Source organism: Anser brachyrhynchus (genome assembly GCF_964034855.1).
Source record: "Anser brachyrhynchus genome assembly, chromosome: 2".
Lineage (NCBI taxonomy): Eukaryota > Metazoa > Chordata > Aves > Anseriformes > Anatidae > Anser > Anser brachyrhynchus.
This window is the reverse complement of record NC_137695.1, coordinates 46,193,115-46,220,898: the sequence shown is the minus strand read 5'-3', so window position 1 is coordinate 46,220,898 and position 27,784 is coordinate 46,193,115. Positions and strand designations below refer to the sequence as shown.

General features: G+C 36.3%; 1 protein-coding gene and 1 long non-coding RNA gene across 9 annotated transcripts; one reads left to right on the top strand and one right to left on the bottom strand.

The window, feature by feature from the left end:
• Window positions 1-1,439: 1,439 nt before the first annotated feature.
• On the bottom strand, window positions 1,440-21,923 carry LOC308190415 (prostatic acid phosphatase-like). 3 transcript variants are annotated; one of them, XR_013947166.1, is made up of 12 exons: window positions 21,686-21,919; window positions 16,724-16,819; window positions 15,184-15,270; window positions 14,171-14,323; window positions 11,366-11,464; window positions 9,424-9,528; window positions 8,284-8,416; window positions 6,810-6,892; window positions 4,865-4,975; window positions 4,147-4,312; window positions 3,018-3,199; window positions 1,440-1,866 (listed from the first exon to the last, which is right to left on the bottom strand). XR_013947166.1 is itself a non-coding variant. In XM_080581755.1 (11 exons), exons 1-11 carry the CDS (start codon window positions 21,797-21,799, stop codon window positions 3,081-3,083), a joined length of 1,266 nt encoding a protein of 421 aa, XP_080437881.1. In that variant the 5' UTR covers window positions 21,800-21,917; the 3' UTR covers window positions 1,440-3,080. The 3 variants fall into 3 exon arrangements, 2 of the variants coding, with proteins under 2 accessions (XP_080437881.1, XP_080437882.1); XM_080581755.1 differs by having other exon boundaries at window positions 1,440-3,199; window positions 21,686-21,917; XM_080581756.1 differs by lacking the exon at window positions 14,171-14,323 and having other exon boundaries at window positions 1,440-3,199; window positions 21,686-21,923.
• On the top strand, window positions 13,037-26,977 carry LOC308190417. 6 transcript variants are annotated; one of them, XR_013947167.1, is made up of 8 exons: window positions 13,037-13,143; window positions 13,226-13,341; window positions 13,535-13,628; window positions 18,664-18,753; window positions 19,593-19,838; window positions 20,366-20,425; window positions 23,306-23,456; window positions 25,796-26,977. It is a non-coding gene; the product is annotated as an uncharacterized lncRNA (long non-coding RNA). The 6 variants fall into 6 exon arrangements; XR_013947169.1 differs by having other exon boundaries at window positions 13,038-13,341; window positions 25,796-26,017; window positions 26,404-26,977; XR_013947171.1 differs by adding an exon at window positions 15,128-15,277 and having other exon boundaries at window positions 13,038-13,341.
• Window positions 26,978-27,784: the final 807 nt, after the last annotated feature.

Genomic DNA, 27,784 nt, shown 5'->3' with positions numbered 1-27,784 from the left:
TGACGTATGTACCAGGAAATCCTGCTGCAGAGCTGCTTAGTCGCTACAGTAATTACAGTAGAGGCAGATGTGGGCAGTGCTAGAGGGCAAATGGAAGAGCTTGATGTCATTACTGTTAGTGTTATTCATGTTAAAGCATCAGTGCTTTAAAACTCTGTTTTTACAGCAGCAGCAACACTAAGCATTCACTTTTATATGAAAACTATAGGCATACCAAAAGTTGCATTGCTTTTTAGTCCACTACAATTACAAATTTATTGTTTCTTTAGAGTACTTTATTGCCATGCTACAGGTTGCTTGGAGACGAGTTATTTTCTAATCACAGTCTGCAGATTCTACTGAGCAAATTGTAAATGTGGCTAAAAAGTGAAAAAAACAAACAACACAAGCTTGTGTAACACAACCTTTTACTCCACTGGAAAAATTATACTTGACTTAGAGCAAGATGAAGTGTCTTTACTATAAATGAGATTATGGGCTTACGTTACTAATGTATCGCACCCTTATTGTAACTTCATTAATTCTGAAGTTACAACATCTGAATCTATCCATTACATTTTGTGCAACTTGCATTCACTGCTATCTGTTAAGAAAAAAGGTGTGTCTTCAATAAAATTACTTCATGACAGCTTCTACTGCAACTAGAATTGCCTCATCTCCTGAAATCCTTTGTAAAAGCTTATGCTTGAGTAGCATAAGCCACAAAAGATGTCTCAAGCACTTCACATTTTACTTTCTGTCTGGATGTGCTTCTTTTTGTAAGAAGCAATGTCGGGAAAAACATGCTTCATTCTGCTTCTTGTGGAGTGCAACTGACCAACTGTGTGATCTCTCAGAAATGCTTCTTACTGCACATTATCAGTCAATGACATATCTTCACTTGTCAAGGATCTGACTACCTCTAATAAAAGATACTAAATGTATCTTTAAGTCAGTGTCAGTAGCACTGTGGTCGTGGTAACAGAGCTCAGCATCAGGTTGTCACTGAGTATATATTTTCAGGATCCAGGTTCAGTTTTACAGTTTATGCTAAGCTCTGCCCTACTGTGATTCCACTGCTAACCAAAACATCTCAAACTTGTTTCTCAGAGCTGCTATAAAACTTTTGAATACAATATAGACTTTTCTTTAAGTTTTTGCACCGAGGATAAGAACTACTAAATTCTGGAGCCTGTATATCCAAAACATCTGATTTAAGGATAGCCTTTCACTTTTTGACAACTTTTCCCTCAATTGTTGTACAATAAAAGATCCTTACCATGTAGGAATCAAATCCATCATGTGATTATCATATTTCCTAAAATAGATGAAACGGAAATATTAGGGAAATTTCATGAATAATCAGGAAATATCAATACTAAAACCTTTTTACTAAGTGGGAAATATTTCTTCAAAAGGTGAATACCCCAATAGCTGAAGTTACTGCAGGAAAACATGGTGATTCTTGGAAAATACTTTATTTCCACAAGTTTTTGCTTTTCTGCTTGATTTTTGCTATTTAAAATCCATACATCTAACAATATCACATTTTAAATGTGTCCATTGCTGTAATATTGAGGGCAGGTCTCTGTAGATCAGAGGTACTTCACCCAAGGTCCTGTGCTTCAAATTGCAACCCACAGATGTGAGTCAAAGTCAGTCCAAAAGCAGCATATCCACACTGATGTGATGCTACGTGTGAGCTAAAGCAGCTCAATCTCAGCTTTTTCTAGGCTTCTGTACCTGAATAGGACTCATCAGCTTGAGCACATGATTGCTCATTGTGTCTGTCAGGCTGAACTTGCTGTTGGCACCTGTCTGTATAGATGTCTTGATTTTTAGAAAGGCTTCTCCACAGTAACGTAAGTCACAGTATCCTCTGCAGGACTACAGGATAAAAATGTTGATTCAGAAGATATGGCAATAAGCAGTATTTTATACAATGTCAGTGCTTATGAGACTAGTTTATGATACTAGAGAGCAATTATAGGAACACATTCCCTACCCCTAGGAGCTTACAATCTAAACAAATAAAATATATTTCACAGAAGAAATTAATATACAAAAAGCAGAATTATCCTTATTATTGTTTTTTTTTCTTTTCTTCCAGTGCATGTCCTGATATCTTGAGAACATAGGTGATTTTGAGTTGAAGTTGAGCAAGTTTTATTTATTTATTTATTTATTTTGTTTTTGAGTAAAGCAAGCATTAAAATGTTAAAATGATTAACAGAGTGATAGCCAGAGGAATCATTCGAGGAGTGGCTCAAAGAACTAAGATTATAGAAGGGACCTGATTCAAGACAAAGTACAGATGCATCAAAGAAAAGATGCAGGGCAAAGGGTCATCCATGAATGAGAGCTCAGAAAAATAGGAAAGAAGTATTTTTACAGAAAATATTATTTGCCTATCTATATTATTGAATCTGTATGCACTGACCAAGATCCTGTTGCATTAAGCTTCTTGATGCTTGGTTATGTGACAGTGCCCCCACTACATTCTACAAATTTCAGTGAGAGCTGTAGTAGTATAACTCCTTTGAGAAACAGGCTGCAGGCTTTTATTAGCTGGAGGCCAGGGTGAAAATGCTGGTATGAATATTTCTCACACAGTACTTGCAGCTTCTGTTCACTGAAAACATTTTCCTATGTATCATCAACATAGCCATTTACAAAAGTAAGAAAAATATTGCAGCCTATGACTTTTAGGAAAGGCTCCTTGAGCAGGGTAAGAGAGAAGCAGAGGTCTAAAGGGGTCTAAAGAGGTCTAAAGCAATAAAAAAAAAAAGGCAATAGTGTCCCTTCACTCCAGTGTTTGATATAATAATGTTTAATAGCAGTGGAAAACCTGAAGAAAATAATTGGAATAATTTCTTCTTCCTACAAATGTAATTGCTTAATAATAACATATTTCTACAGTGTTTCTCACTGTAGATATTTAGTCTTTTAGGATCTAGGCCACAGATACCTCAGCTCTTCAAGTTTGCTGAACATGCTTTGGAGATTAATTCGGCCAGAGTAAACTGATGGATACAAACCAGAGCAACTTAAAGAGTTGTCTGATGTCTAGCTGCTCTCTCTCCCATTTCTTCACCTCTCCTTTAAATGTCTTGGTAATTGTTTCTGCGCCTGCAGCGTCCATAATGATAAAGGAGGTAGAGCAGTATAAGGTTAAAAATGAACAACAAGCCAACAGCAACATCGAATCCGATAAAAATATCTGTAAAGGAAAAAAATAAACAACAAGAGTATTAAGGAAAGACATATATGTATGTCATCTTAGATACAAAGTAACAGTCTAATGACAAATAGGTACAATGGTAATATTTTCATAGCTGAATTTTGTTTGTATTTCTGTCAAGATCCCATGGACTGCATTTACTGACATATGCAATGTAGGTATGAAAATATACACTTAAATCCTGAAAACACATAGATAGTTTCCTGTGCATGATCAAATCTTACTGCTAGGTTTTCACGGGGCAAGTGTGACATTGCATGTGTAGTTAATGCAAACAGGAGTTTCATCAGGGATCAGCAAAATACTGAGTATATGCAGAAAGGGGGAAATACCAGGACTAATGAAAAGCATCAAGTGTTGCCTTGACCCTCACTTCCCTCCTGGAAATAATATCCAGGAAGGAAGAGAGGAATTTGGCAAATGTTGTCAGCTGTCAGTAGTTCAAGGCAAACAGCTGCTATACCTGCAAAGATCAGCTGCACAATACATGTACAGTGGAAGCTAAGGTATCCTCAATACATAGTACGTATGCTAGAAATTCAGATGTATCAATCTTACTGCGCATGTGCAAGCCATTTAGGCTTTGCATCTGCAGAAGGTCTTGTGCATCTGATATAAACAGGACTCCTTGCATAGCACCTACACCCGTATTTCTGTCATTTTCAACAACAGGAACTCTAGTTTTGGTTGTGTCCTTACATTGCTCCTTATGTGAGTATGATAATAATAGCACTAACTTCACACTGGTAGGTAACTCTATCCTTCACATTCTTAGAGAAATTTATTTTATATCTGCTTTCTTTGTATATATTAAAGCTGGTCCACACCTGTTAAAAGGAGATCAACATATTTTGTGAAAGGTTCAAAGTTTGGAGCCCTTGATACTCTATGTAAGATACATAGAAAATACAGAGCTGTTACACTACCTTTTGTTTTATCTTTTTTCCCACATTCTTTTGACCAGCTTTCCGTAATTATAGGAGAAACTAATGCAGTGAACTTCTCAAGTGGGCAAGAAGAGGTGCATCCTGGCAGAGTGAGTAGGTAAGGGTCCTTCGAAGAGTCATTCCGATAATGCATTTCAATGCTATACTGCCTGATTAACGACATCAAAAAGATTTTATTTTTTAAAGTTCTTAAATAAAAGGTTTCTTATGGAGAGACAGAATGTTGCAAATAGGCCCTAATCTAGAATTTGGTCTTCTGGAATAGAGGTTTTGTAAAAGACATCTGAAAGACAGTTTGCAAAAGCCAGTTACCACACAGATCACCAGTTAGGTCAAAAGGTCCTTTAGAAGAGCCTTCTGGCTCTTCCAAACCACCTGGTTTACCTTGGGATTTATGAGATGTCTTGGAAATCTTGCTATCATTTGAAGAAACAGGTAAGTTTGTTTTACCACTTACTTCCAACTGATAAAACTGTTTTTCTCTTCTTCCTGTCTCTCAAAGCACACGTATACACACATATCCAGCAAATATAATTTTTCTTGTTTTTAATATAACATTGTGCCTGTGGACTACTCAATGAAATATCACTTTAAAACAAATTAGTATCTTTTTACAGTATTTGAGAGAAAAAGAATTTGGGGGGAAGAGGGAGCCAAGTTCCAAACACTTCTTGTTCTTACATAGATGAGAAGATACTTGCCCACTGCTTTCTTGGTAGAGTTCAAAAAACTGACAAGCAGCATATGGTGGCAGTTTTCCATTGAAAATATTGAGAGCGATCTGGAGGGCCCCAATTGTGGTGTCATGCTATTGGGAAAAAAAAAATAATCCATCTGTACATTCAGTAAAGTGTGAACTACCAGAATCATGAGAAAAGAAAAAGACTAGAGAGGGAGTAGAGATCCAGATAAAATAAAACCTGTTTAAAATTGACAATAAGACCTTATTCAGCATATTCACCATCAGGCAAAATGTTAACAGAGTACTACAGACATCGGGGGACTTTTTCAAAGAGTTACTGAAGTATTTGTCTTACATCTTTTGGCTATATTACAGAGAAGAAATACTGGAGGAAAACAAAATCTGATCTGAGAAATCTATTTTTTTCAGTGCATTTCCTCCCCACCCCCTTCCTTCAGGAATGCTTTTTGGTTACAAGATCAGATTGACTGTACAATGTAGTGCATCTCATCACATTTCAAGTAAAGATACAAATCCTTTTTAAGATATTACAGCAAACAGTTGCATACAGAGACTGTTCTCCTCACCCCTACATATGCTCCAGAACTTTTTAAGCCGTGGTTTCTTCTATTTTGACTTACGCAGTAAAATCTCAGTTTGGCTTCTATTTTTGACAGAATCTGTTACCCTCCAATCACCCACCTGCAATCTCTTCCTCTTCCCATTATTCCTTCTTTTGGAAGGAAATCCAGGAGGAGGTGTTGAATTAAAGGAAATCCAAACAATTTGATATCTAAACTTTGTAGACATCTCTGTATATATATGTTTGCTAGGCTTGTTTATATTATAGTCTAACATCTGCATTTTAATTATTCAGGATCAGTTTCAAAAATACTGAATATACATGGCCCCACGATATTAAAACAGTAATGAAAATTCTGTATGCACTTCTTGTTCTTCTCAAAAAGAATATACTAGAGCTAGAAAACACACAGAAAATGCAGCAGGAAAAACTTTGGGTATTAAGCAGATTCTGTATGAGAAAAAAATAAATAGATTAGGACTCTGTCTCAGAAAAGGAAAGATAGAAGAGATGAGGCAGAAAATAGTAAATTCATGAGCGAACCAAGAATGGCCATTCCCTGTTTCTCACAACAGAAGTGCTAGGAGGGAGATAAACCAGTATTAAGTTAAAAAAAAAAAAAAAAAAGGAAAAGGAAAAGGAAAAGGAAAATAAGGAATTTTTTCTTCCTTTTAAGTTTAGAAGTCATTGCCACAGGATGTTACAGAGGCCAAAAGTACAAATGTATTTTAAAAGTGAGTAGATAAATTGTTGGAAGAAGGTCTGTCGAGAGCTATTAAAAAAATAAAAAAATCTGTGACAGATTCTGTCACAGGAAGTCCATAAACCACAGTTTGCTGGGAAGTTCTATCACAAGAAGAATCACACCATGCTGGCATTATTCTCATGTTCTTCCCTGCAGCTGCCTGAGACAGGATTGCAAATAAGCTAAGTGGATCTTGGTCTGAATGAAATGACCCTCTTCAACCTCTAAAATAATATATATATATATATATATATTTTTAAAGAATACTCATCTGTACCATCCTTTTCATGTGTATGTGTTTGGAGACACAGCTGGGGTTCTGCTATATGTCAGTATCTCTGGGTTAGAAGCGCTTAAAGCAAGATGCAACTTATAGAGTCTGCATCAATAAGTTGCAGGAAAAAAAATATATATATAAAATACATTGATATATTTACCAAATACAGTTTGACTGACACTGAGGTGTGAATCATGGTCCTGATGTATTCTGGTACTGACCTGTGTTCAGCTTATTAGCAGAACTGAACTATATATTATTTTCTCATTTAACTTACATGGAGACTGATTATTCTCATTCAGAGACTTTTACTAGTGAAATCATATCAGTATTTTTAAAAGGTGAAGATACTTACAGCAGAGTAGACCTCCATTTTTCTTTCTTTTGAAGAATTGGCAGCTTGTTTAAAACTATTTAGAATAATATTCACAAGGACACCTTAAAAAAAGATGGGGAAAATGAAGAGGAAAATAACGATACTACATTTGCATAAAACAAAAAAAGGGAAAGATTTTGAGTGTCAAACAGAACACATCTACTCAGGCCTCAAACTATTTTTGTCTTTTTTTTCTTTTTTCAGCTTTCCACAAGTACATAACTAGAGAGAAGAATTTACAAAGGGGAAATATGTCATTCATCATCCAGGTAAACTGAAATGATGGGGTTACAGAAATCAGAACTATGAGAATTATGCCTTTTATGACACTTCCAGTTTTGTTATGCTGAGACCTCTTTTTTTTTTTTTTTTTTTTTAAGTGTTGTAATAATGACATCTGTGGTAGCCTCTTCCTTTCTAGATGCTGAAGAAATATTTTAACAGTCCAGCCAGTCACACAGTATCAGTTCTTGTTTTTTCCAAAGCTCTTTTGTACTTCTGGTCCAAACCAGAGATACTCCAAAGCCAGTGGAACAAAGGTAGCATAAATTTCTTGCAGCACAATTTGTATCATCTTAGAGGAAAAGGGCATAACTAGTGTTTCTATTAACACTAAAAAAGGTCTGACCTCATGTTATGGCCAGCTACCAGCTAGCGGGCTTTAGTGCAGGTATCAGCCTGCAATTATTATATGGCTTGACCCAGTGACGTTTATGCCCAGACGATGAGGCTGCTAATAATTCTTTACCTAGGTTTAGAATGCAGGTTAGGTGCATTGCAAAGCCTTGCAACAAACAGTCCAGATTGTGGACATTCAAGTCACTTGTCTGAGTTTCCTGTTCAAGGATACAGGGGGATCACATGCTGAATGCCTGGGTCTTTTCCTAGTGTATAGCCAGAATGTGCAGAGCCCGTGCACCCCAGTTTCAGAGCTAATCAGTAGTCCCAGTTCTTGCAATATAGACATAACTTGAATTTTTCATCTTCCATTGTGATCAGACTGTTTTGGAGCAGCTTTACATCAGGCTTTCAGAGAGCTATCACTGTGTTGCCAAGGTTTTTGCACAATATATAACCAGTACATTGAAGTGAAAAAAAATCAAGAAACAACAACAATAAATATTGGAGATATGAAATTAAACTTAAATTAATATTAGACAAGTGAAGATTATACCCATGAGGCCTCATTTTTTCCCTTATATTTCTTTCTCAAAAATCTTAATTTCTTAAAATGTATAGGATAGCTAACTAAAGACATTCATGTTTATACTTCCTTTCAGTACCCAATCAATGCAAATTCAGCACATATTATCATGCTTAATATGGCATCCAATATCTATAGTTACAAATCACGGTTCTGGTAAATAATTTTGCATGAGCAAGGTGATTGGATGTTGTACGTTATCATAAGCATTGTATCCTCCTTTCTGAGAGCTAAGCATTTTTGATTTACCTCCTTGTAGTCGTGATTTCTCTTCTGTTTTATAAACCCCAAACAGGGATAATAAGGACAATTCTGCCAGTTTTTCCATCTTGTCCACTACATCTTTGGTGGCCCATACAGGGAGAGAATAATTGTGAATACCCTAGTAATAAAGGAACATAAAATTATATTTTTTTTCTTGTTTCCATCTTTCTGTTGCCCAACTTCACACTACTATATTTGGATTATGTGTGGCTGTCCTGCAATTCTTTGTTCATTTCTGGTTTCTATCATAAGCATGCCTTGAAATACCCTCTGCGGGAATGGGGATCAGCCTGAGGTGGATGAACAGGAAGAGCTGAATCATCTGTGTAGAGGGAATCTCTTGTAAGTACAATATATTCTTGCTATAATGGTACTTTCTGGGGGTGTTGCTAGTGTGAAAGATTGCAGACACATCCTCTTTCTGTCTTCTACTAGTAGGTCTTCAGGGTACAATCCAGCTCGAAATTGTCCCACCTTTTCTATGAGGTTGTCCAGATGCCAGTTCCATCACTGGTCATTTATAGACAAGTGTCACTCTCCCATCACATAAGAATGACTGTGTCTTACAGTGCCTAGGTACCTCTAAATGGAGGGTATGTTCAACAACCTTCACGTACTGCTAATATTGACTGGGACCAGATGAAATCATCCCATGCTTGGGGAGTCTGACTTCATTCACTCTGAGCTATCATCACCTCCTAATTTTCTAACTTGCTGGTCATAATCTTACCTCTTGTTTTCAACATGTAAGTATTTTGATGTTTACCTTTTGATAGATTAAACCAAATAACTTCATTTTTTTCTGTTAATAGTTCATAAATACAACCCAGCCAGCATGCTCAAATAATTCTATGACAACATATTGGAAAGGAAAAGGGAGTAGATTTTGGTACCAGTGCATCAGGGTAAAACATCAAATGAAAACAGTAGTTTTCCAATCTGTAAACCATGTTTTTGGGGTATCTTTTACCATTGCACTAAAGTTGGATTCAGATTAAATGATAAAAATAATAAGCAAATTCAAGAGGGAAGGCAGCTCATTCCTATGAAATCACATTGGCATTGTTTAATTAAAACATATCTTCAAGTTATTTTCTTTCCCAACCCCTACTGCATTATTATTACCTCACAGTATAGTGTATCGTATGTATTCCAGAGCTGGAAATTGTCAAGTATTTTAAGATGATTTAGTTCAAGTCCTGTGTTAACTGCCATTGTTTGTAAAAAATCCTGGGGGAAAAAGAAAAATAAGTGAAGAATACCACAGATACTCAGCACATACAGAACGTATATACATACAGATTCACTAGCATCCAACCTGGCAACACACTAGTATTTAATCTTACGCAGGTGAAACTATCATAAGGGAAGATTTTGATTGCAGTTTTCATTTTGTAACCATTTTAAGATGTTGATTTCTATTTCAGACACTGCTTCTTGCTCAGCCCTGCGATAGGTAAGTCTGGTGCTCTCACTGCTGCCGCCTTCTCTCCCTCTTCCAACTGCTCTGTCACCTCAAAACTTCAGAATTAAGGAAGAAGAAGGCATTAATAGAAAAGGAAGATGAGAAAATAGGTGTGGTGAAAATAGAAAGTATAAAAAAAAAAAAGCAGAGGCAAACACTCAGGATAAGGCAAAAAGAAACTGAAGAGGAAACAAGGTTTTCCTTCTCTTATTTAAAGGAGGCCGATTGTCTAAGTAATAATTTCACAACAGTTCCCATAAGGATTCTTACTATGTGCTACCATAGAAGAGTAAAGGAATTGGATAATCTGCCTTATTCCTACATTACCTGTTTCGTGCTGGCAGCTGAAAGAGAGGACTTCTATGAAGGTGTAATACACCTCCCTGACAGGTGAATGAATCTGACCAAAGTAATTGAGCTACCAGAAAGTTAGAAGCCAAGAAAAAGGAAGAAAAAAAAAAAAGTTGGGTTTAGCCCAACAAGCATAGAAAGTAAACCTGAAGTGACTCTGAGAGAATGTCAGGGTATGAGAAACACAAGACCCCTTCTTTATTAGTTCAGTAGTGCTATTACAAAGTGTACCATACGCATATGAGAGCAGCAATAACCACAACTACTGTCCATATGGTTGCTTGAGGCAGGTATGCCATCCATGTACCTACAGTCTGCAGTAGCACTGGAATGAGAAATTTTGGATCACTGATTGTGAATATTTGTGTCAGAACCAAAACAGAAGCATATCTTATGACGGACCCAAAATGCATCTCTGAGAGAAATTTACACAAATCAAAGTGTTGCCTGGTTGGGTTTCTTTTACTCTTCTGTTATCATAGAATAGTTTGGGTTGGAAGGGATCTTGAAGATCACCTCATTCCAACCCCCTGCCATGGGCAGGGACACCTCCCACTAGACGAGGTTGCTCAAAGCCCCATCCAGCCTGGTCTTGAACACCTCCAGGGATGGGGCATCCACAACTTCCCTGGGCAACCTGTTCCAGTGCCTCACCATTTTTATAGTAAAGAATTTCTTCCTAATATCTAATCTAAACCTACCCTCTTTTAGTTTAAATCCATTACCCCTTGTCCTATCACTACACCCCCTGACAATTAGTCCTTCCTTACCTTTCCTGTAGGCCCCCTTTAGGTACTGGAAGGCCACTATAGGGTCTCCCCAGAGCCTTCTCTTTTCCAGGCTGAACAACCCCAACTCTCTCATCCTGTCTTCACAGAAGCATCTGTTGCAGTGTCAATCTCATAAAGTCGCAGCAGCAAGACCTAAACCTTCTTAAGTTTCACAAGTTTTATCATATTTTTAGAATTAATTTTGTGCTGCCCTGCGTAACTGGAAATTGCTGCATCCATGAATTTCTTCTCCCCTTGGATCACTGAACTTTAACTATATGCAGCTCTAAATAGTCTTAGAAAATGAATGTTAAATTCATATTTTAAAATACAAATTAGTATAAACACACAAGCAAACATGAGAAATGCATAAATGTATCAAACATACTTTTAAATGGTATTGGCCTAAAGGTAGATAAATATTTAAATAAAGATATATTTAAATAAAGATTGAAAAAATTTAATCTTTATTTTGTCTTACCATGTATGGTTGTATTCTACTTTGAAATTCAGTAGATGTTTGGGTTTCATTCTGAAGTTCATCAAAACGGGGACAATCACTCAGAGGAAAATGCAGCCTCTGAAACAGGAGAAGTAAAACTTAAAATAGCTGTAGAACTAACAAACACACCTCTAGTTTCTCTGTTGCTGAGATTGCTGATGTAACATTTGTGAGATGAATTGTTAGTGACCCTGATACAGCTACTCCATAACAGTTCATTTGAATACCTTGTTCATGAATTCATGAATAGAGGAAATAGACTGTAGTAGGTTTTCAGTGGCTACCTGTGGCTATGACAGCTTGATTTCCATCAGTCTAACTGATTTTGAAAGGAATGCATGTCTGTCAGGAGTTTGCTTTGGAAATCTGGTCAGGGTCCATGATCAGGAATTTAAAAAAGATACTGTCGACCTCTTTTAATTTCTGAATCTCACTACCTGCAGCTTGACTCTACCTACTATTGGAATCTGAATTGCTTCTCAGTCTGCATGTCTTGCTCTCAGCTCTTTGGAGGTAAGTAGTGTATTATGATAAACACTTTAAGTACCACTTAATGGACAGAACTTGAAATATGAGTGACAAATAAATCATGCTCCTGAAATATCCAAAAATATGAGCCTAATAGCTCCGCTCTTGTTTAGAAGCATGGTTTCATATTTAATAATTCCACGTCTATGCATTATGAGGTCACCTGATAGTACGTATTCGATCTGAACAGTGTGTGAATACATATGCATCCATCAAACTCTGTGTGTTGGCAAATACATGTTTTATGCCAGTTGCAGAAGGACAGATGATACCTCATGAAGTCTGCTAATAAAGTTATGATGAGCAAAATAAGCTTGTGCTGGTTCAGCACTTTATGCCGCATCACTAGAACATTTTTGACCCAGCAGTAATATTATCCTGTAACCATACAAACTTTGTAATAGAACAGACTTAACGTACAGTAGAGAAATTCTCTCTCAGTAGAGGCTCCTAGGAAAACCCCATGCCATTAAAGTTGAATATCTATGGCTTATGTAGGACTTAAAGTGCAAGAAGTTCTACTCTGGCTTGGAATGAACATTAGCATGCAGCATTTAGAGTACATCTCTTTTCTCTTTGATTAATCAACATGAGGCTTGCAGCAGCCACCAACTGACAGTAGCACACTTTCACTTGGACAGATTTCCAAGGGTACGTTTTCTCTGTAACAGAAGCACACTGCAGGGTGAAGTCTCAAAGCTGCAATATGAACCTTGGGAATGTTTAATTACACAATAACAAATGTTTCTCTGGCTGTATGTCTTAATTATCCCCCTCTAGGTCTTATTAATTAAGCCACTCCCTTTGGCTTCATTAAGCAGTGCTCAGTACTGTTGCCTGTCAGGTCTTGATAGATCTCAGTGGCTCAAAAATAAACTGTGATTAGTTGTTTTGTTTTGTTTTGTTTTGTTTTGTTTTTTACAGGATTGTAGTTGGCCTCAATTTCCCACTTTGTGTTGCTTAGGGCTTGAAAACACCTGGCTTAACAAGGCAACAATGTTATTTTTCCAGGTGGTCTGCATATTTAACATGATTTTTCAATTACTGCAGAGGTGTGTTTCGTCACCCAAAGTGAAACATCAATACCCAGTCCTGAAGCAGCTGCAGAAGTGATGGGGTACTATACATTTCTACAGATGAGCTTGTAGTCTGCAAACAGCTTGTAGCACTTCACTGTCATGTTCCTAATAACTTTGAGACTTTATTTGGCCAAAGCTCTGACTGTTTTGGTGCTTTTAACATCCTGGGGTATAGGAATTTCCCCTAGTATTCCATTTTTAAATAATAGTGACAATATTATTTTTTGTTTAGGGGCAGAAGCAAGTTTCAAGCTGAATCACGTTGTGCCTAATCAAGTTTGTGGGAACCCCTTCTCCTTGGACCTGTTTTCAAGCATGGCTTTAAAATAGAGAAAGGCCAATGGGCAGGTAAGTGTGGCCATCCCTTATGAAAGAGTCCCTCTTCTGATGCTGGTGACTGGACAGGCAGTTATTTAACAGGTCTTTTGCATACGTTTCCTTTAAGTCAACTTCTATCCTCAAAGGCAGAACAAAATGAACTTTTCTGGCATTACATTCAATATTTTTTTTTGGTTCTTAATTAACATCTTTCCTTACACAGTCCTTGTCACAGGAGCCAGTGGCATTAAAATCTAAATCTGAGTCAGCCAGGAAGAGGTGCATACTGCAAAACGTCTACAAGACCTATCATTCAGGTAGGACTGCTCTTATTATGAACCGTAAGGCAAATGCTAGTTTCATTAAGTGTTTGTATAGCACTGAGCATAAAAGGGCTCTTGTCTGTAATTAGGGTGCCTCAGTGTTACCAGAACAGGAAAGTAATAATTGAGAGGTCATTACAGTGGCTGATGTAAATCCCATTCCTTAAATAAGCAAAGAGACAACATGCTAAGGAGGGGAACGTCTGTCTAGCTGATTGGTACTCGGAAAAGCACTTGTTCTCTATGCTGTTTTAGGGCAACTTCCTTGCAATACTGTCCAAAAGCATCTTATCAAGAAGTTGTATAGCTGTACCTTGAAGAAAATGGTAGTGTGGTTGACAAAACAGGTATTCTGCAACTATAGAACAAGGATTTTCATGCAGCTATTACAGTTGACCTGTGACATGCTTGTCAGCCAGTAGATGCTTTCTATTAGATTGAGATCAAAGGGAATAAAATATTTTCTTTATTTTTTTTTTATTTTTTTTCTTCCGGGAAAGCCAAGACATTATAGGAAGTATCCAGACAGTACTCACCCTATCTGTTGCTTTTGGTACAACATGAACAGGAATGGGTTGCCAGAGAAGCTCAGGGTTCCAAATTTGGCTGCTAGTTGGTGGAAAGAGGCCAGATAGGTATGACTGGGCACTCATAATTGTGCGATCATAATCTGTACTTTGGATATAAAACTGGAGATAGAATGGCAAAAAATTAAAAAACAAAACACCAAAAAAAAAAGGAAACTTAACTCATCAATCATGGCTTCCTGTTTTCAGTTGTATGTTTTTGCATAGAATCAGAACAGTGAAGCTGTTAGAACTTTATAGGGCTCTACTTCATTTGTATAAATCAAATTGCCAAAGCATCTTTCAGTTTGGGATCTAACCTTCCAACTGTATGTTCCAAAAAGTATAAGAAAACATGATTTTAAACATGATTTTAAAGATTGAAGCTCTCCATCTGAGTTTCAGAGGTACATTGATACGATCCATCTGCTATAACTCGGGGATAAAGGCACTTATAACCATAGCAGGTAACAAAGTCTTTCTTGGAAGCTATAGTCTTTTATGCCTTCCCATCATTGCATTCCTCATGTATTGACCAAAATAGCAGTGATATCTTCCCCACAATGGATCTGTGCCGTATGACAAGCATATCCAAACAACTGTGAGACTTCTCATTCACAGGACAAAGTATGTGAACATGGCCCACCACATTGCCCATACGTTCATGTTTAAACAAGGTAGAAAAATTTTGGGTTGCTATGGATAAATATCCAATTCATTCGATGGTGTGGAGCTGTTCAGACCCAGAAAACTGAGCCATGGAAGAACCAAAATGAACTAAGAACTTTCAGTAGGAACTGAAAGTTATAGATTTGAGCCTATGTTTTCACCTTGACATAAAAGCCTGACTTCCAAAAAGTTCTTCTGCTACCTTAATTTTTGTATTAATTAAAGGAATATGATGATGTATGTGCTTTTATCTATCAGAAGTCCATAGTTCTGCTACGCTGGAGAACTGTCCTCCAGGCAGTCCTGCTATATACCTCTTTCCGGTTGTATGTGCTGTTCAGAAAGTTGGAATATCTCTTCCTCACGTACTGTCCAAGTTCATAAAGCTGCTGCATTCCAGTCTGTGAGGCAAGTGTACAGATGGCTATTAGATTAAGGTGATTGGAGAATGTCAAATAAGTTTATTTTCTATTTCCTTTTTTGTCTTCAGCAATTTCTTTTTACATGATTATTAACCACATTTATAGCATACTGTATATGTTGTAGGTGACCAAGAATTTTTAACAGAAATAATCATTTATATCTATGGAAAAAATGATACATTCTGAAATTCTAAGACTTCAACATCTGCTACAGGAGAAGCAATGCACCTGATTCTATATTAAATACTGTTTCCACAGTGCTGTGGCTCTGTAGATGCTACTGGAGTTATTCATGAGCAACACTGTGAAGAGTATGTCAGTTAGTGACAGTTGAAAAAGGAGTATTAATAACCTAGTATTCATTACTGTCATTGCTGTGCTAATTTATCAACCTGATAAATTATAGAAATAATTACAAAATAAATGATAAACTTGTGGCTTACATTCCATGCATTTAAAATTTCTTTCCCATCTTTGTTTAGGTACACCTGCAGTTGTCTTAGACTGCACGCTGTCTTTTCTATCATTCATTTCCAAGACTGTGAGCAGAACTTTGTAACTTTTAGCTTCAGAGAAGTACATTCTTACTACTGTTGCTAAGAAGATAATAAAATAGAAAAAAGCTCTCAAAAAAAATCTTCATGAAAGCAACAACTTTTTTTCTTCTTATAAGTTACTTACAGGGAGATAGTAACCTGTTTTATGAATGCCTGAAATTTACAGATCTTTAAAGCCTTACTTCAAATAATAAATGCTGAATTGTCTCCAATTCATGTTTCTGCATCATGACAACTTATTGTTAAGGAATGCATTGGCCTCTCTTTGCTCCAGAATTTCATGTGCCAGATACAGTTAAAAAGCTAAGGCTTGATCTTAATGTTGAAATGCCAGAGCAAGAAGTAGGTTCCGTGTATCCTAGTGAAGGTCTGGGTTGAAAACAGCCTTATTAGAAAACACATTTCCCCAGAATCAACTTTCTCCTGCAAGACTTCCCTTTTTTATTAATTATTGGGGGGGCATCCTTTCCATGAAATATGAAATCAATGTGAAATATGGATTCATTACTTGACCTGGTGGGAAGGTAATTTGTCTCATTATCATTTATCTTGTCACGGATCCCAGTGCTTAATGGTAGTTCGACTTCAGCAATTTTAGAGTAAGGATAATCTTTAAATTTGCCATTTGTTTGAAGGCAGACACACTGTCAGGAAGTTATTGTTTGTAAGAAGATAGTTATACAGCTATGATGAACAAGACTTCAGTGTACAGTAGTTGGATGAGTATTGTTGCAAAAATATTTATGAATTACAGGGTATTGCTAATAGACACTGTCAGTACTTGGAATTTGCTCATGTCTGCAGGGCACACATCAAAATCTGCCCATTTCCTATTTTTGTAGCATACGTAAGTGCTACTGAGAGAGTTAACATACCTTGGTAAGTTGTCCAAATCCTTGGGGCCATTCACTTTCTTTGTGTAGATCAGTTGGAAAGTTTACAACTGGTGTTCTGTCACCATGTCGGAAAACCTAGTAAGATTCCCATTTAAAAAAAAAATAAATTAATTACTGCTAGCATTCCCTTCTTTCCCATCTAGAAGACAAGCATAAAATCTTAGTTCCAGTGTCACTTTTCAAATTGAAATATTGGACAGTCTGCAGAAACCTAGTCAAGTAGGATTAGAGTATGTTCTTTACACTCAAGAATAGGTATTAGTATATTGAAATTTAGTGGGTATGAGTCTGATTATTCTTTCACCTAGAACATAAAATTAAGCAGCCAGAATGTCAGTGCTCAGGTTACATCCATAGGTTACATCCAAGTCGGCAACCAGACAAGAAATCTGACTGAATTTTGGATACTCAGCAGCACCTTTGAATATTAAACCAGTTACAGATGTGTTTATATGAGGATTTAATTACTTTGGCATACGTACTTGAAATGTTTGGCAACTGCTTTTTTCATAGCAGTATATTTAAAAGTAATTCCATGTACATTGTCTCATCTTTGAGCTCACACTCATGCCATGACATAAAGAAGAAAAAGTGTATATAATTACACCATTATCTTAATATTTATTAATAATTTTACTTATATTTATGAAAGCATTTAAGAAAATTTCTAGGATTTTTTTCTATTAACATTAGTAACAGCAAAGAGTTTGGTTGCTTTGCTATCCTGGACATTCGAGCATGGTGAATATTAGTGTGGTGTTTACAGTCAAATGCTTTGTACATCAGAAACCTTAAATGAGCCCTTTTTGTGTCTGTAATCCAGCATGCTAAGAAAGTACCAACCCTAGATTAAATAGTTCTGAAAATATCTGAATTACCCTCCCTCAATATGTCATGTATAGCCAAGTTAAACTTCTTGTTAAATTATCCAGCTTCACAGAAAATCACTTTTACAAGTGATTGACAGTCACTCAAACTGACATAATTAAATGACTGTTTTGGTAATATGTAATAACAGTTCAAAACCTGGCCAAGAGGTAAGCCTTTTTTATTAGTGAAAAATGTGTCCGATTTCAAATACTAATTTACATTGCTTTATACTTGAATATTCAACTTAACATGTTGTGTATGTCACTGTCACAACAGTCAACTCCTAAGAACTTTCAGTACACCAGAACAGAATAGCTTTTTACCTGAGTAGAGGCAAGAGGACAAACAGATAAAGATCCAAAGGTATTTGGATATATGTTTGGAGATCTAAAGAATCTAAAGATTTCTCTTTTTAAACGTTAGAAATGGAAACAGTGGGATTGTTCTCTTCTAAAAAACAGCACAGATTCTTTAAGTTGACATGAAAGAGAAGAAAGTTCAGTTCCTTCTTCGTATTTATGCATCTGTGTTGTACAGTGAAAAATAAATATGATATTAACATTAAGTTGGAAGTAACAAGCAAGAAACAAAAACTACTAAAAGCAAAACCCTAAGCCCTGTTTTTATTTTAACCCCTAAGTTTCTCAGACAGCTGTCTTCTCTTTACGCTCAAACTTTCTCCTTGCTTTCTACTTCTGAAAATGACCTTGCTTCAGTTGCAATTGAAAATTAAATAATAGCCTCATGAACTACCACTCAATCTGAAAGTCTAACTCAGTCATAGTCAGCTACATCAGCTACATTTCAGGAGACTTTCTTTTCATTTTTTTTTTTTTTGTCTGAACTTCAAGAAGAACTTGTGTGTTTGAAAGATTTTTCCTTTTCATTAGACTAACAACCTGATGCTGTTAGGGAAAGAAAATGTTTCCCTACAAAGCTTGCCTTGGTTATCAAGATAGATTTCTCAATAATCATCATGAAATAATTGATCCTTCAAATTCCCTTGAAAATCGTTGTGTACTGCAACATTTATTACTCCTGGGTTACAGATTACCTTCCTGGCCTGTTGGAAGACATACAACACAGAAGGATGAGAGAAAAGAAGGAGGCATCATAAAATCAGAGAAGACAATGGAAGGGTGAGGAGGACATACATAAAAAGGACAAAGCACACCTGCTGGATGTATTCACTTCAGTTTCTTTATATGAAGTGCTTCACCTCAGTCTGTTCTCAGAAGTTATAGATGGATAGTTATTAAATACCCTCTCCTTTAACTCTAGTACAGCTTGAACCTGGTTTGGTGTCTGAGTTCTCCCAATGTTTCTATACAACAGTGTGAGGGTGAGCATTTCAGATCAAAATGGCCATGTGAATCAGACTTTGGCCAGCATTTGCTTCCATTGTTATCAGGCGAAAAATCATACTGGAGAAAAACTAGGGTGGGGGAGAGGGTAAGCTGAGAACATGTCATGTATAGTTTACAAAATATCTTCATTCAGAAATACCACGAATAACAGTGAATTATGTGCCTCTGAGTAATAGTGGGCCTCACAGAGACATCTTTATTGATAGACTGAACTTCAAGCAGAAAGATTTCTTGTTTTGAAGCTAGCAGTAGGAATGGAAAAACAATTGATCGATGGAATTAGTCATGCTGCCAGTTCAGAGAAACCATAGATGCAGAAATACTGAGCGTGTTTAGTCTAGGTTTAAAAAGGCTTGAGTTGATTAGACAAATATAACAAGCTCAGTCAGCACTTCCTATCTTTACAAGAAGAAACACATGATGAAGTCATTATACTTCAGAAAACCACACCTCTTTGTACATATGACAGGTGAAATGAGTGCCTGTGTGGAGGCAGAAGTTACAGGTCAAAATTTCCTTATAAAGACGCAATAAATCAGTATTTCATTTCTACTTGGGTACCCGAAGGTCCTAAATATATATATTTTTTCTTCTGTCTATTTCAAAATCAGTGCACAAGAATTATGCTGAAGATGAGTGTCTACGTGTGAAAAGGAAAGCTAAAATAGCATTTTGACAAAATGGCTGGTGTTACAGCTTTTCAGACAAAGAGACTTGTGGCCAATAATTAAAACACACAAAATCAGCACAAACATGGAAGTCATGAGGAGAGAGCAAGGCACCTTTCCATGGCACAGCAGAAATCTGGAAGTGAGCAAAAGGGAACGTTTGTCTGGTTTCCCTCCCCTACCCCACAGGTATATTTTATCTTGTGCAGTTCTGCTAAGAAAGTTTTAAAAAGTCATTTTGGCACGTTTTCACAATGCAAAAGTACTCTCAGGTGACAACATAGCAACTTACAGAGGATGGAAAATGACCACTGAATTATCTCAGAAAGACATCTTTTAGACTTGCTTTGACTGTAGCCTGACTGTCATTTGATTCCATTGTATTAGTGATATGTGCTGGGGCCAATTCCTATCTCACTAATTTCTCTTTCTGCTAGCAATTCTGTTTCCACGTAAATTCAATGAGTGAGTTCAGAAGACAAAATTCAATTGAACACACAGAATCCATGCCTTGAGGAAGGAGATATATATTGATAATAAGACTAAATCTATAGTAACTTTTTAGGCAGTCCGTTTAAGAAAAAGTATCAGGAATAAAGGAAACACAGTTTAAATGAAATTTACACATTATTTTAACTTTAATTGTGTCAAGTTACTTCATAAATGGATATAATGGTATTTTTTTTTTCCTCTCTCTTTTTGGTGGTTGGGGAAAGTGGCTGCATAGGTGTGATAAGGAAGATGATTTTGGATAAGAAGGCTCTTATCTCCAAATGGTAAGCATTTCCTGTAACTTTTTTTTTGCAGGACCATTTCTTGTTAGAACACAGTAACAGCTGCAATTCAGTAAAAGCCTCGTTTTCTTCAGCAAATTAAATTTCTAAGGCCTTCTAGCTGCCTGATTTCACCCTTGTGTCTAGTTGTCCCTCTTAAATTGAAATACTTGAGGATAATGCTCTACTCAGAACGTTACTGGAATGAGGGTTAAGTCCCTGCTTTGTGCACTGTCTGATACAGCAGTAAGGCTCGAAAACAATAGGAACTGGTTTTTCCTGTGCACTCTGGCCTTTCTCCAAGTGACACATCTACATAATCCAGCCAATAAACAACTAACTATTAAGTACTTTATCAAAATCTAGATCATATGTTTTGGACACACTACTTCTGTCTGTTATGTGTGCACTCAATGCCTCAAATACAGAAAGGTGGAAGAATATCTTTATAGTAAAATTCTTATTTATAAATGTCAATTCCAATCCCCACAACTTTGTGTTGAAAATACAACTCTAGACTAACTATTCTTTAGGAGTATAGCTCTAATTAAAAAATAGATAAATTAGGATGAAAAGAGTTGTGATGCAACCTTCACCATCCAAAATACTTTATTGAATTAATCTCTATTTTTCCTCAGCTATTGAGGAAACTGATGCTGGAGTACTGTCTAGTTGCTTTAAAACAAGTAACAACCCAGCAAAAAAACAATTACAGTCCATTTTCAAATACCTGAAGTTAATGCAGCTTAAATCTCTACACAAAATGCCCTTTTCTGTTTCTTCATATACTACTGTGCCCATTCAGTTCTTCTGAAGTGGAAAATACTTCTCTTTTTATGGTGTCTTCTATTTTGGAATCTCAAAGCACCTTATAACATAAGCTTCCAAGCCCTAAGGAGGTAGGCCAGAGTCACCAGTTCCAACTGTGCAAGAGTGTCAGTTAAATCAAGCAAAGACAGGTGGACTAGACCTCCGATCTCTGAAATCCTGTGTGCTATGCATCTATCACAAAGCTAAGTGGCTCAGTTACCCTGAAAACAAATAAACGAACAAATAATAAAAAAAAAAAAAACGTAGTGGTTAGGAGATGAAAACTCTTATAACTAGAAGCATTTTATCTCAAGTTTTTAAACTCTGTAAGCCAAAGGGCAGTAGTATTTCTAAGTCAAAAAGACTCAAAGCAACTGCACACCTTCTTTGATTCAACAGCCATATCAAATTCCCCATATTCCCCACTACTAAACAGAAAAAAAATCTACTTACTACAGCCACAAACTTCAGTTCTCTTTCTGTGGTAGCCTGCTGAAGCAGGGTGAAGATAATATAGAAAGCAAAACATGGAATCCTAGATGGGTTGGGAAGCCGTATCACTCTCATCCTGGCAGCAGATGAAAAAAGCCTTTGTAGCTCCAGCAGCTGTTCAGGCTGAACAGCCCAGACGCGAGGCTGTACTTCAAAAGGGGAGGAACTGCTGCTGGTGAATTTCAAATCCAGAAGGAATGTTGTGTGACTATGCAACAAATCCCAACGCCCTTTGTTTTCAAATTACTGTTTACATTCCATTTAATGAAATCATAATTCATTTCCTTTTTCTCTCTGAGATTTTTCTCTTTTGGAGCTGAAGGATGAGGTTGAAATACGAAGGAGTTGTTAGGCATTTGTAATGTTTCAACCTACCTGTTCTACTTCCTCTTCTTAGGGCTTTGAATTTTTCCGGACTACAACACAGCCAAAAGGATGAACTCAGAACCAAGAGCTAGGCAATACTGTTTCTGTTTTCTCTTTGCTGTTCAGTTCATCCTCTTTTCAGCTACCTTTTTTCTTTATTTATCTACATTGTCACTGCAAAATCAACATAATTATTTTAAACAAAACTTCATATACGTTAAAATTGCCCATCCCAGAGATAAAATAATCCTTACAACAAATGCATTCTTTAAGCTGCTTTCTGGGCGGTTATTTGCTCTTCAATTTGAGTGTGATGTTTTTCTTTTCCATTGGAGCATGTCTATACTTTGTCTTTTGTAACTAATTATGTCAAGTTCTCTTTTGGCCTCAATTCTCTAAGAAATTTTTCATGAATAGGCCCTGGAGCTCATATTTTTTTATTGTTCCTGATTAAGAGCACTGTTTCTGACACCCACTGGCTTTGAGCAGATTGCTCAGCTCTCCTCTCTTGGCTTTCTGTATATACAACAAGAGTAAGCATAGCATTATTTCTGGACTTCATATGGGTTTTTGGAGCAAATGAATTACAGTTTGCAGAGGCCTATAAACACACTTTCCTAAATGTTAAAACTTAAAATCACGTGTATGTTGTCTGAGTCATGCCATTCCTGTCTTTTTGAAAACAAATGTAAGTTGATCATCTTCCTGTATTATTTAAGAGTGCAGGTCAAAAATATACTTTTGTTAGAATATTTGAAGATGCCTATAAATTTAAGAGTGCCCTGCTTTTTTAATCTATATAACATTTACAGTAGGTGTAAAGTCTTAAGCTTTTTGGATGAAGAAATCCTTGATTCTCAGATTTTTTTTCTCATCCTTCATAAACCTTTACCATGAAATTCAGAACTCATGAGTTTTTGTAAGGTTTACTGTTTCATTGTGTTTGTGTGATGAGTGGCTGTGACTAATGAAGGTGTGCATGCTGTAGCTTGAGAGTCTAATTATTATACAACCCTTACAGTAGCCTCACTTTAGAAATGAACTAATTTGTGTGTTTGTGATGCTGGATGGCATTATTTAGGAATGTTTAAAAATACATCATGACTGCTTTTTGTAGAATACCTTTGCTAACATCTCTTGAAAATGACAGTTGAACCTGAAATCAAGCATATGATATAGTTCTACTTTGTGTGGCTTCATTCTTCCTTTTGGCAGGTATATTTTACTAGTGGGATTTTTTATTGGAAAAATCACTGAAGAATGCACGCTATAATCCTAAATGAATCCATATCCCTTGCAAAATGAAAAAAAAAATATGCCTCCTTCATGTGCAACAGTAGTTAAGACGGGGTCCTGCTGGCAACATGTAAGTATGTTAGTAGTATGTATTTCATTTGGAAAATTCCTTGCTTGTCTTGAATTTTAATTCCAGTTCGGGATATGGGAAGACTTCCATTTCTTCTATGATTTTGACAGCTATAAACTTGTCATATTCTGCAACAAGTAAATCCTTACTTTCTTTTTAGGCAAAGTTGCTTCAAAATAAAATAAAATAAATGTTCCAAAATTAGACATTAAAATTGCCCAAGTATCACAGTATAAATACACATCAACTATTTGAATAATGCTAATGCTTTATGCTAATTTGGCTCAATGGCATATATTATAATTATTAAATTATGACATTAAGTGGAATTATTCAGAATTGTCTATTTTAAGAGCTTGTATTTATCTTGAAGGCTCACTGAAGCATAGGTTAAGTGGCTTTGAAGTGCAAAAGTTGCAAAAGAACCCGTTCGTTAATGTATGCAAGGGTAATCTTAGCTACCTGCTGTTGGTGTAGTGCAACCTGTGCACTCACTGGGTCATTGCATTCAAGGCAATCAGAGGTGAAACTTCTGCCTGCACTCTTGGATGAGCCTACGTACATGGGGAAGCATCTCAAGTTTGGTCACTGGCTGAATTTGCAGATTGTCACTTAAACTGGTTTGGAATTAGGTGTAATCATTTTATTCAAGCTTCTTTTTTTATTTGTTTTTTATTTTTTAAGAAGAAAAAAAAAAGAGGGGAAAAGAAAAATTTTGGTTCCAGTAAACAGTGACACATTTTCCAAGCACAATTCTGAAGCACTTATGACAAAAGCAAATGGCTAGGTCATAGTGTTGGGGTGATTTTACCCCATTGTGCATGAGGAGGATGCAAAATAGCTTTATGACACAAGAAGAATTAAGGTACTTAGACCGATGACTGGACATGAAGCTACATCTTGCACCATGGGAGAAAATTCCATGAGCACAAAATTGCTTTCTTAAGACTGGCAGGGGGAAATCATCAACTCAGAGTCCTCTAATAATTTCTCAGTTTGTCCAAAATTTGTAATATTTATCTAGTTACAGAGCACTCAGAATTTTTCTTTTTTTTAAGATGAAGATGTTTGCCCGAAACATAGGAACCCAAGTTTGCAGTCCAGGAAATGTAGAAACAGAATGAACAACAGTGAGAAAGAGACAGGAAACACTATTTATCTTCACTTTCCTCTTTAAAACTCTGCAGCCTGGTGGTCATTTTATTTTCTGGAAGATGTAGTGTTTGATCCCTTTGGTAAAACAGGGTTTTGAAGTTGTGTTTGCCACATCTCAGATGAGTACCCAAAATACTGAGTAAAAAAGAAGATATATCTACTGGTAGCAGTCCTGTGAAACAAATCAAACATAGTCAATGAACTTGATCCATACTTGTGAATTATTTGGGGAAATTTAAAAAAATTGTTCTTATTTTTTGTGTTCATTCAGCTCTGTAAATAATCCAAAGAGAAAAGGAGGTGGTGAAAAGAACAAAATTATAAATCAGGCGATTCAGTACCACATTGCCCAAACAGCATAAAATTTCTCTTGTTTTTCTGCTATTGTTCGTTCCCCACCTTGCTGACATTGTTTCTGTGTATGATGGGAAAAATAGTGAACATCACAAGCTATATCTCACCTAAAATACAGCATCTGTGACTATTCAGGTGTTATGTTATATAAAGTTTTCTTTAATATATGGCCTGACTGTTTTTGCATTGTTTTTGAAAGAAGGGAGGGAGTTCCATTTTCATTTGATCTTGCCTTTGCAACATTATATATACATATATATATTAAAAAAATAAACAAACAAACAAAAAATCCTTTTCATTCTAAATAACTCCAAAGCTGAACTGTAGTTTGCTTATTTTTATTTTAAGAAAAATCGAAAGACAATTGCTAGTGATTTATTACCAGCAAAAGACTGTGGTACAGGTGTTTCAAATGGAGTTAACTGGTACAGTTGCAGAAAACCAACATTTTAAATGTTTTGCTAATATTATTAATTCACTGGCATCTTCAATTTATATTCATGCAAAAGATCTGGGTTTGATGGTTCAGCCTTAATGAACACTGACATTAGTTTTTGTTTAGAGTGTGCAGGGAATAAAGAACATCTTTTATGTGTTGCTCTAGTGATAGTCTTAAGAACAAAAAAAGCATTAAAAAGAATGGGTGTGATGGGGTTTCTGTTGAACAGGAATAAGGGCAATAAAATATTTTAGAAATACTTCAGAAATTTATTTTATTTTTTTTTTCTCTACAGAATTCAAAATACTCGAGGTATGTTTGCTAGGTCATGTAGCACAGAAGAAAACATGGTCTGATGATGTAATGTTAAAGGGGGACCTTTTTTTTGCAGTTCTGTGAACTGTTGGTTCAGCTAGGATGCACATCCATGTAGCTGTGAAGTGCTGGGGCCAGGTTCTAGCTCTGTGGTCCCCTACCCCAAGACAAAACTGTGAGATGGAAGAAAGGTCTTCGTGTGGTTCTGAACATTTCTTAGAGGTGGATTTGGGTGAGGAAGGAGAGGAAGAACAAGGAACTGGGTGCTAAAGAGAATCACAAAGAATGGCTCAGCTGTGTGAGTATTGCACTCTCTGTGTGAGCCTGATCAGGTCTAAGACAGCCGAAAGGTTACCCTTGCCTTTAGCGGAAGAAGAATGAGTCCACCTTTACAGCACTTGAACTTCCACTTAAAAATATCTAGCCAACAAAACATTGAAAGCAACTCAAACTCTGGTTCAGGGGAAAAAAAAAGGGGAAAATAAAAAGAAAAAAAAAAAAGGAAAAAAAAGAAAAGAAAAAAGAAAGAACAGGTTCAGAATAAAAGAAAGGTCACCTAGAAATTTGGTTTTGGAAGCCAAGGTTATGATATTGTTAGTAGTCCAATGCTGATAAAAATAGTCTTACATTTTCCTTTCTAATTTCCTTTAGCATTTTTTAAAAATTATTTATTTCTTGTTAAAGGAGGTGTGATGATCAGCTTCACAGTTTTGAAATGCATCATGTAAAGCATTTACACTGACTCTTTTGTGAGGGCTGCCAGACCTGGGAAGGCTCTGCCATTATGGACATTAAGGTAATATGCAACAAGCAAGCAAACAAACAAACAACAAAAAAACTTGTTCTACTTTGCATTAGGAAGCAGCTACAACTGCTTGTCTTACTGTGTTAGAAAACATTTTTACCCTTGTTTAGATGCTACGATAAAAGGGTCTGCTTTTTATTCACAAATAGCAATCATTTATTTTTGTAATATTTTTTAACCCCTTTGCTGTGAAATCCGATTTTAGCTGTTCTTCCTGAACTGTGTTTCCTGTTCTGCCTTAGGAAGCACAACAGTTGTTGCTTGGGCCCCGCTGATCAGAGAATGGGCTTTAACAGCGAGAATTCTGAAACTTAGATTCTTGCTAGAGAGAAAAGGGAACTTTTTTTTTCTTTTTGATTCTTTTGTAGTTATGGAGTAGCAGTTATCTGCTTATGCTGTAATTCAAAAAAAAAAAAAAAGCAAAAACCAAAAAACAACAACAACAAAAAACCACCACAAAATATACATTTCATAAGCTTAGCCTCCATTTTCAAAGCTTGGTCCAAGCAAAGGGAGCCAGAATGTTTTCTTTTTTGGCATCTCATCTATTACTCTGTTTCTCTGTGAAATGACCTGTGGGCAACAAGGCTGTTGACAAAGCTTCTGTCCTTTGTGAGAAAATAAAACATAGAAAATAAAAAGGCTAGTTTTTCAAGCAAAGAAGTATCCACTATCTTCAGAAGTCAGTTGCATCTGACAGTTCCAATCCAGCGTTTGTAGTAACAGCTCAAATAGTTTTCACAATAGCAACATTAGAAAACGTAACTAGTTAAGGATTGCCCAGCACATTCTGCATGTTTTAACTAGCACACAGCTGCAGAGTCTTTTATTTTGTGTTGTCAGTAGGATCTTTTTGTTAATGACAAAAACAACACAGGCTGATGTATCAGAAGCACAGAATTTATATTATCAGATCAGAGTATATTATAAAAGTAACATAACAAAAGGAAGGTGTTTGTAAAGCTATTTGAAGTCACAAAATCTTTTTCTTTCAAAGTTGACAATTAGCCTTGCTATCTTTTTGGAAAGAGACAGAATGGCTCAGTATCTGAAGGCCTTGTTGGGTCAATTGCCTGACAGGTCTTAATGGTAGCCAGATTGACTGTAAGATTCTTTTAGGTCTAACTCCATGGTCCGTTCTTTCTGTAACTGTCATCCTCCTACTATATAGAGGTGTAATATTTGTGTATGTACATGACAGAAAAAAAAATATCTCTTCAATAAGTAAACAGCCATTACCCTTATTTTTTGTAGCTTCTC

Coding starts and splice junctions, on each gene's coding strand:
- LOC308190415 (XM_080581755.1), bottom strand. CDS start 21,799: ATGAGAGTGATACGGCTTCCCAACCCATCTAGGATTCCATGTTTTGCT. Junction 16,820..21,685: donor AACTGAAGTTTGTGGCTGTA/GTAAGTAGATTT, acceptor GAATCTTACTAG/GTTTTCCGACATGGTGACAG. Junction 9,529..11,365: donor GTAGAATACAACCATACATG/GTAAGACAAAAT, acceptor TTTTTCCCCCAG/GATTTTTTACAAACAATGGC.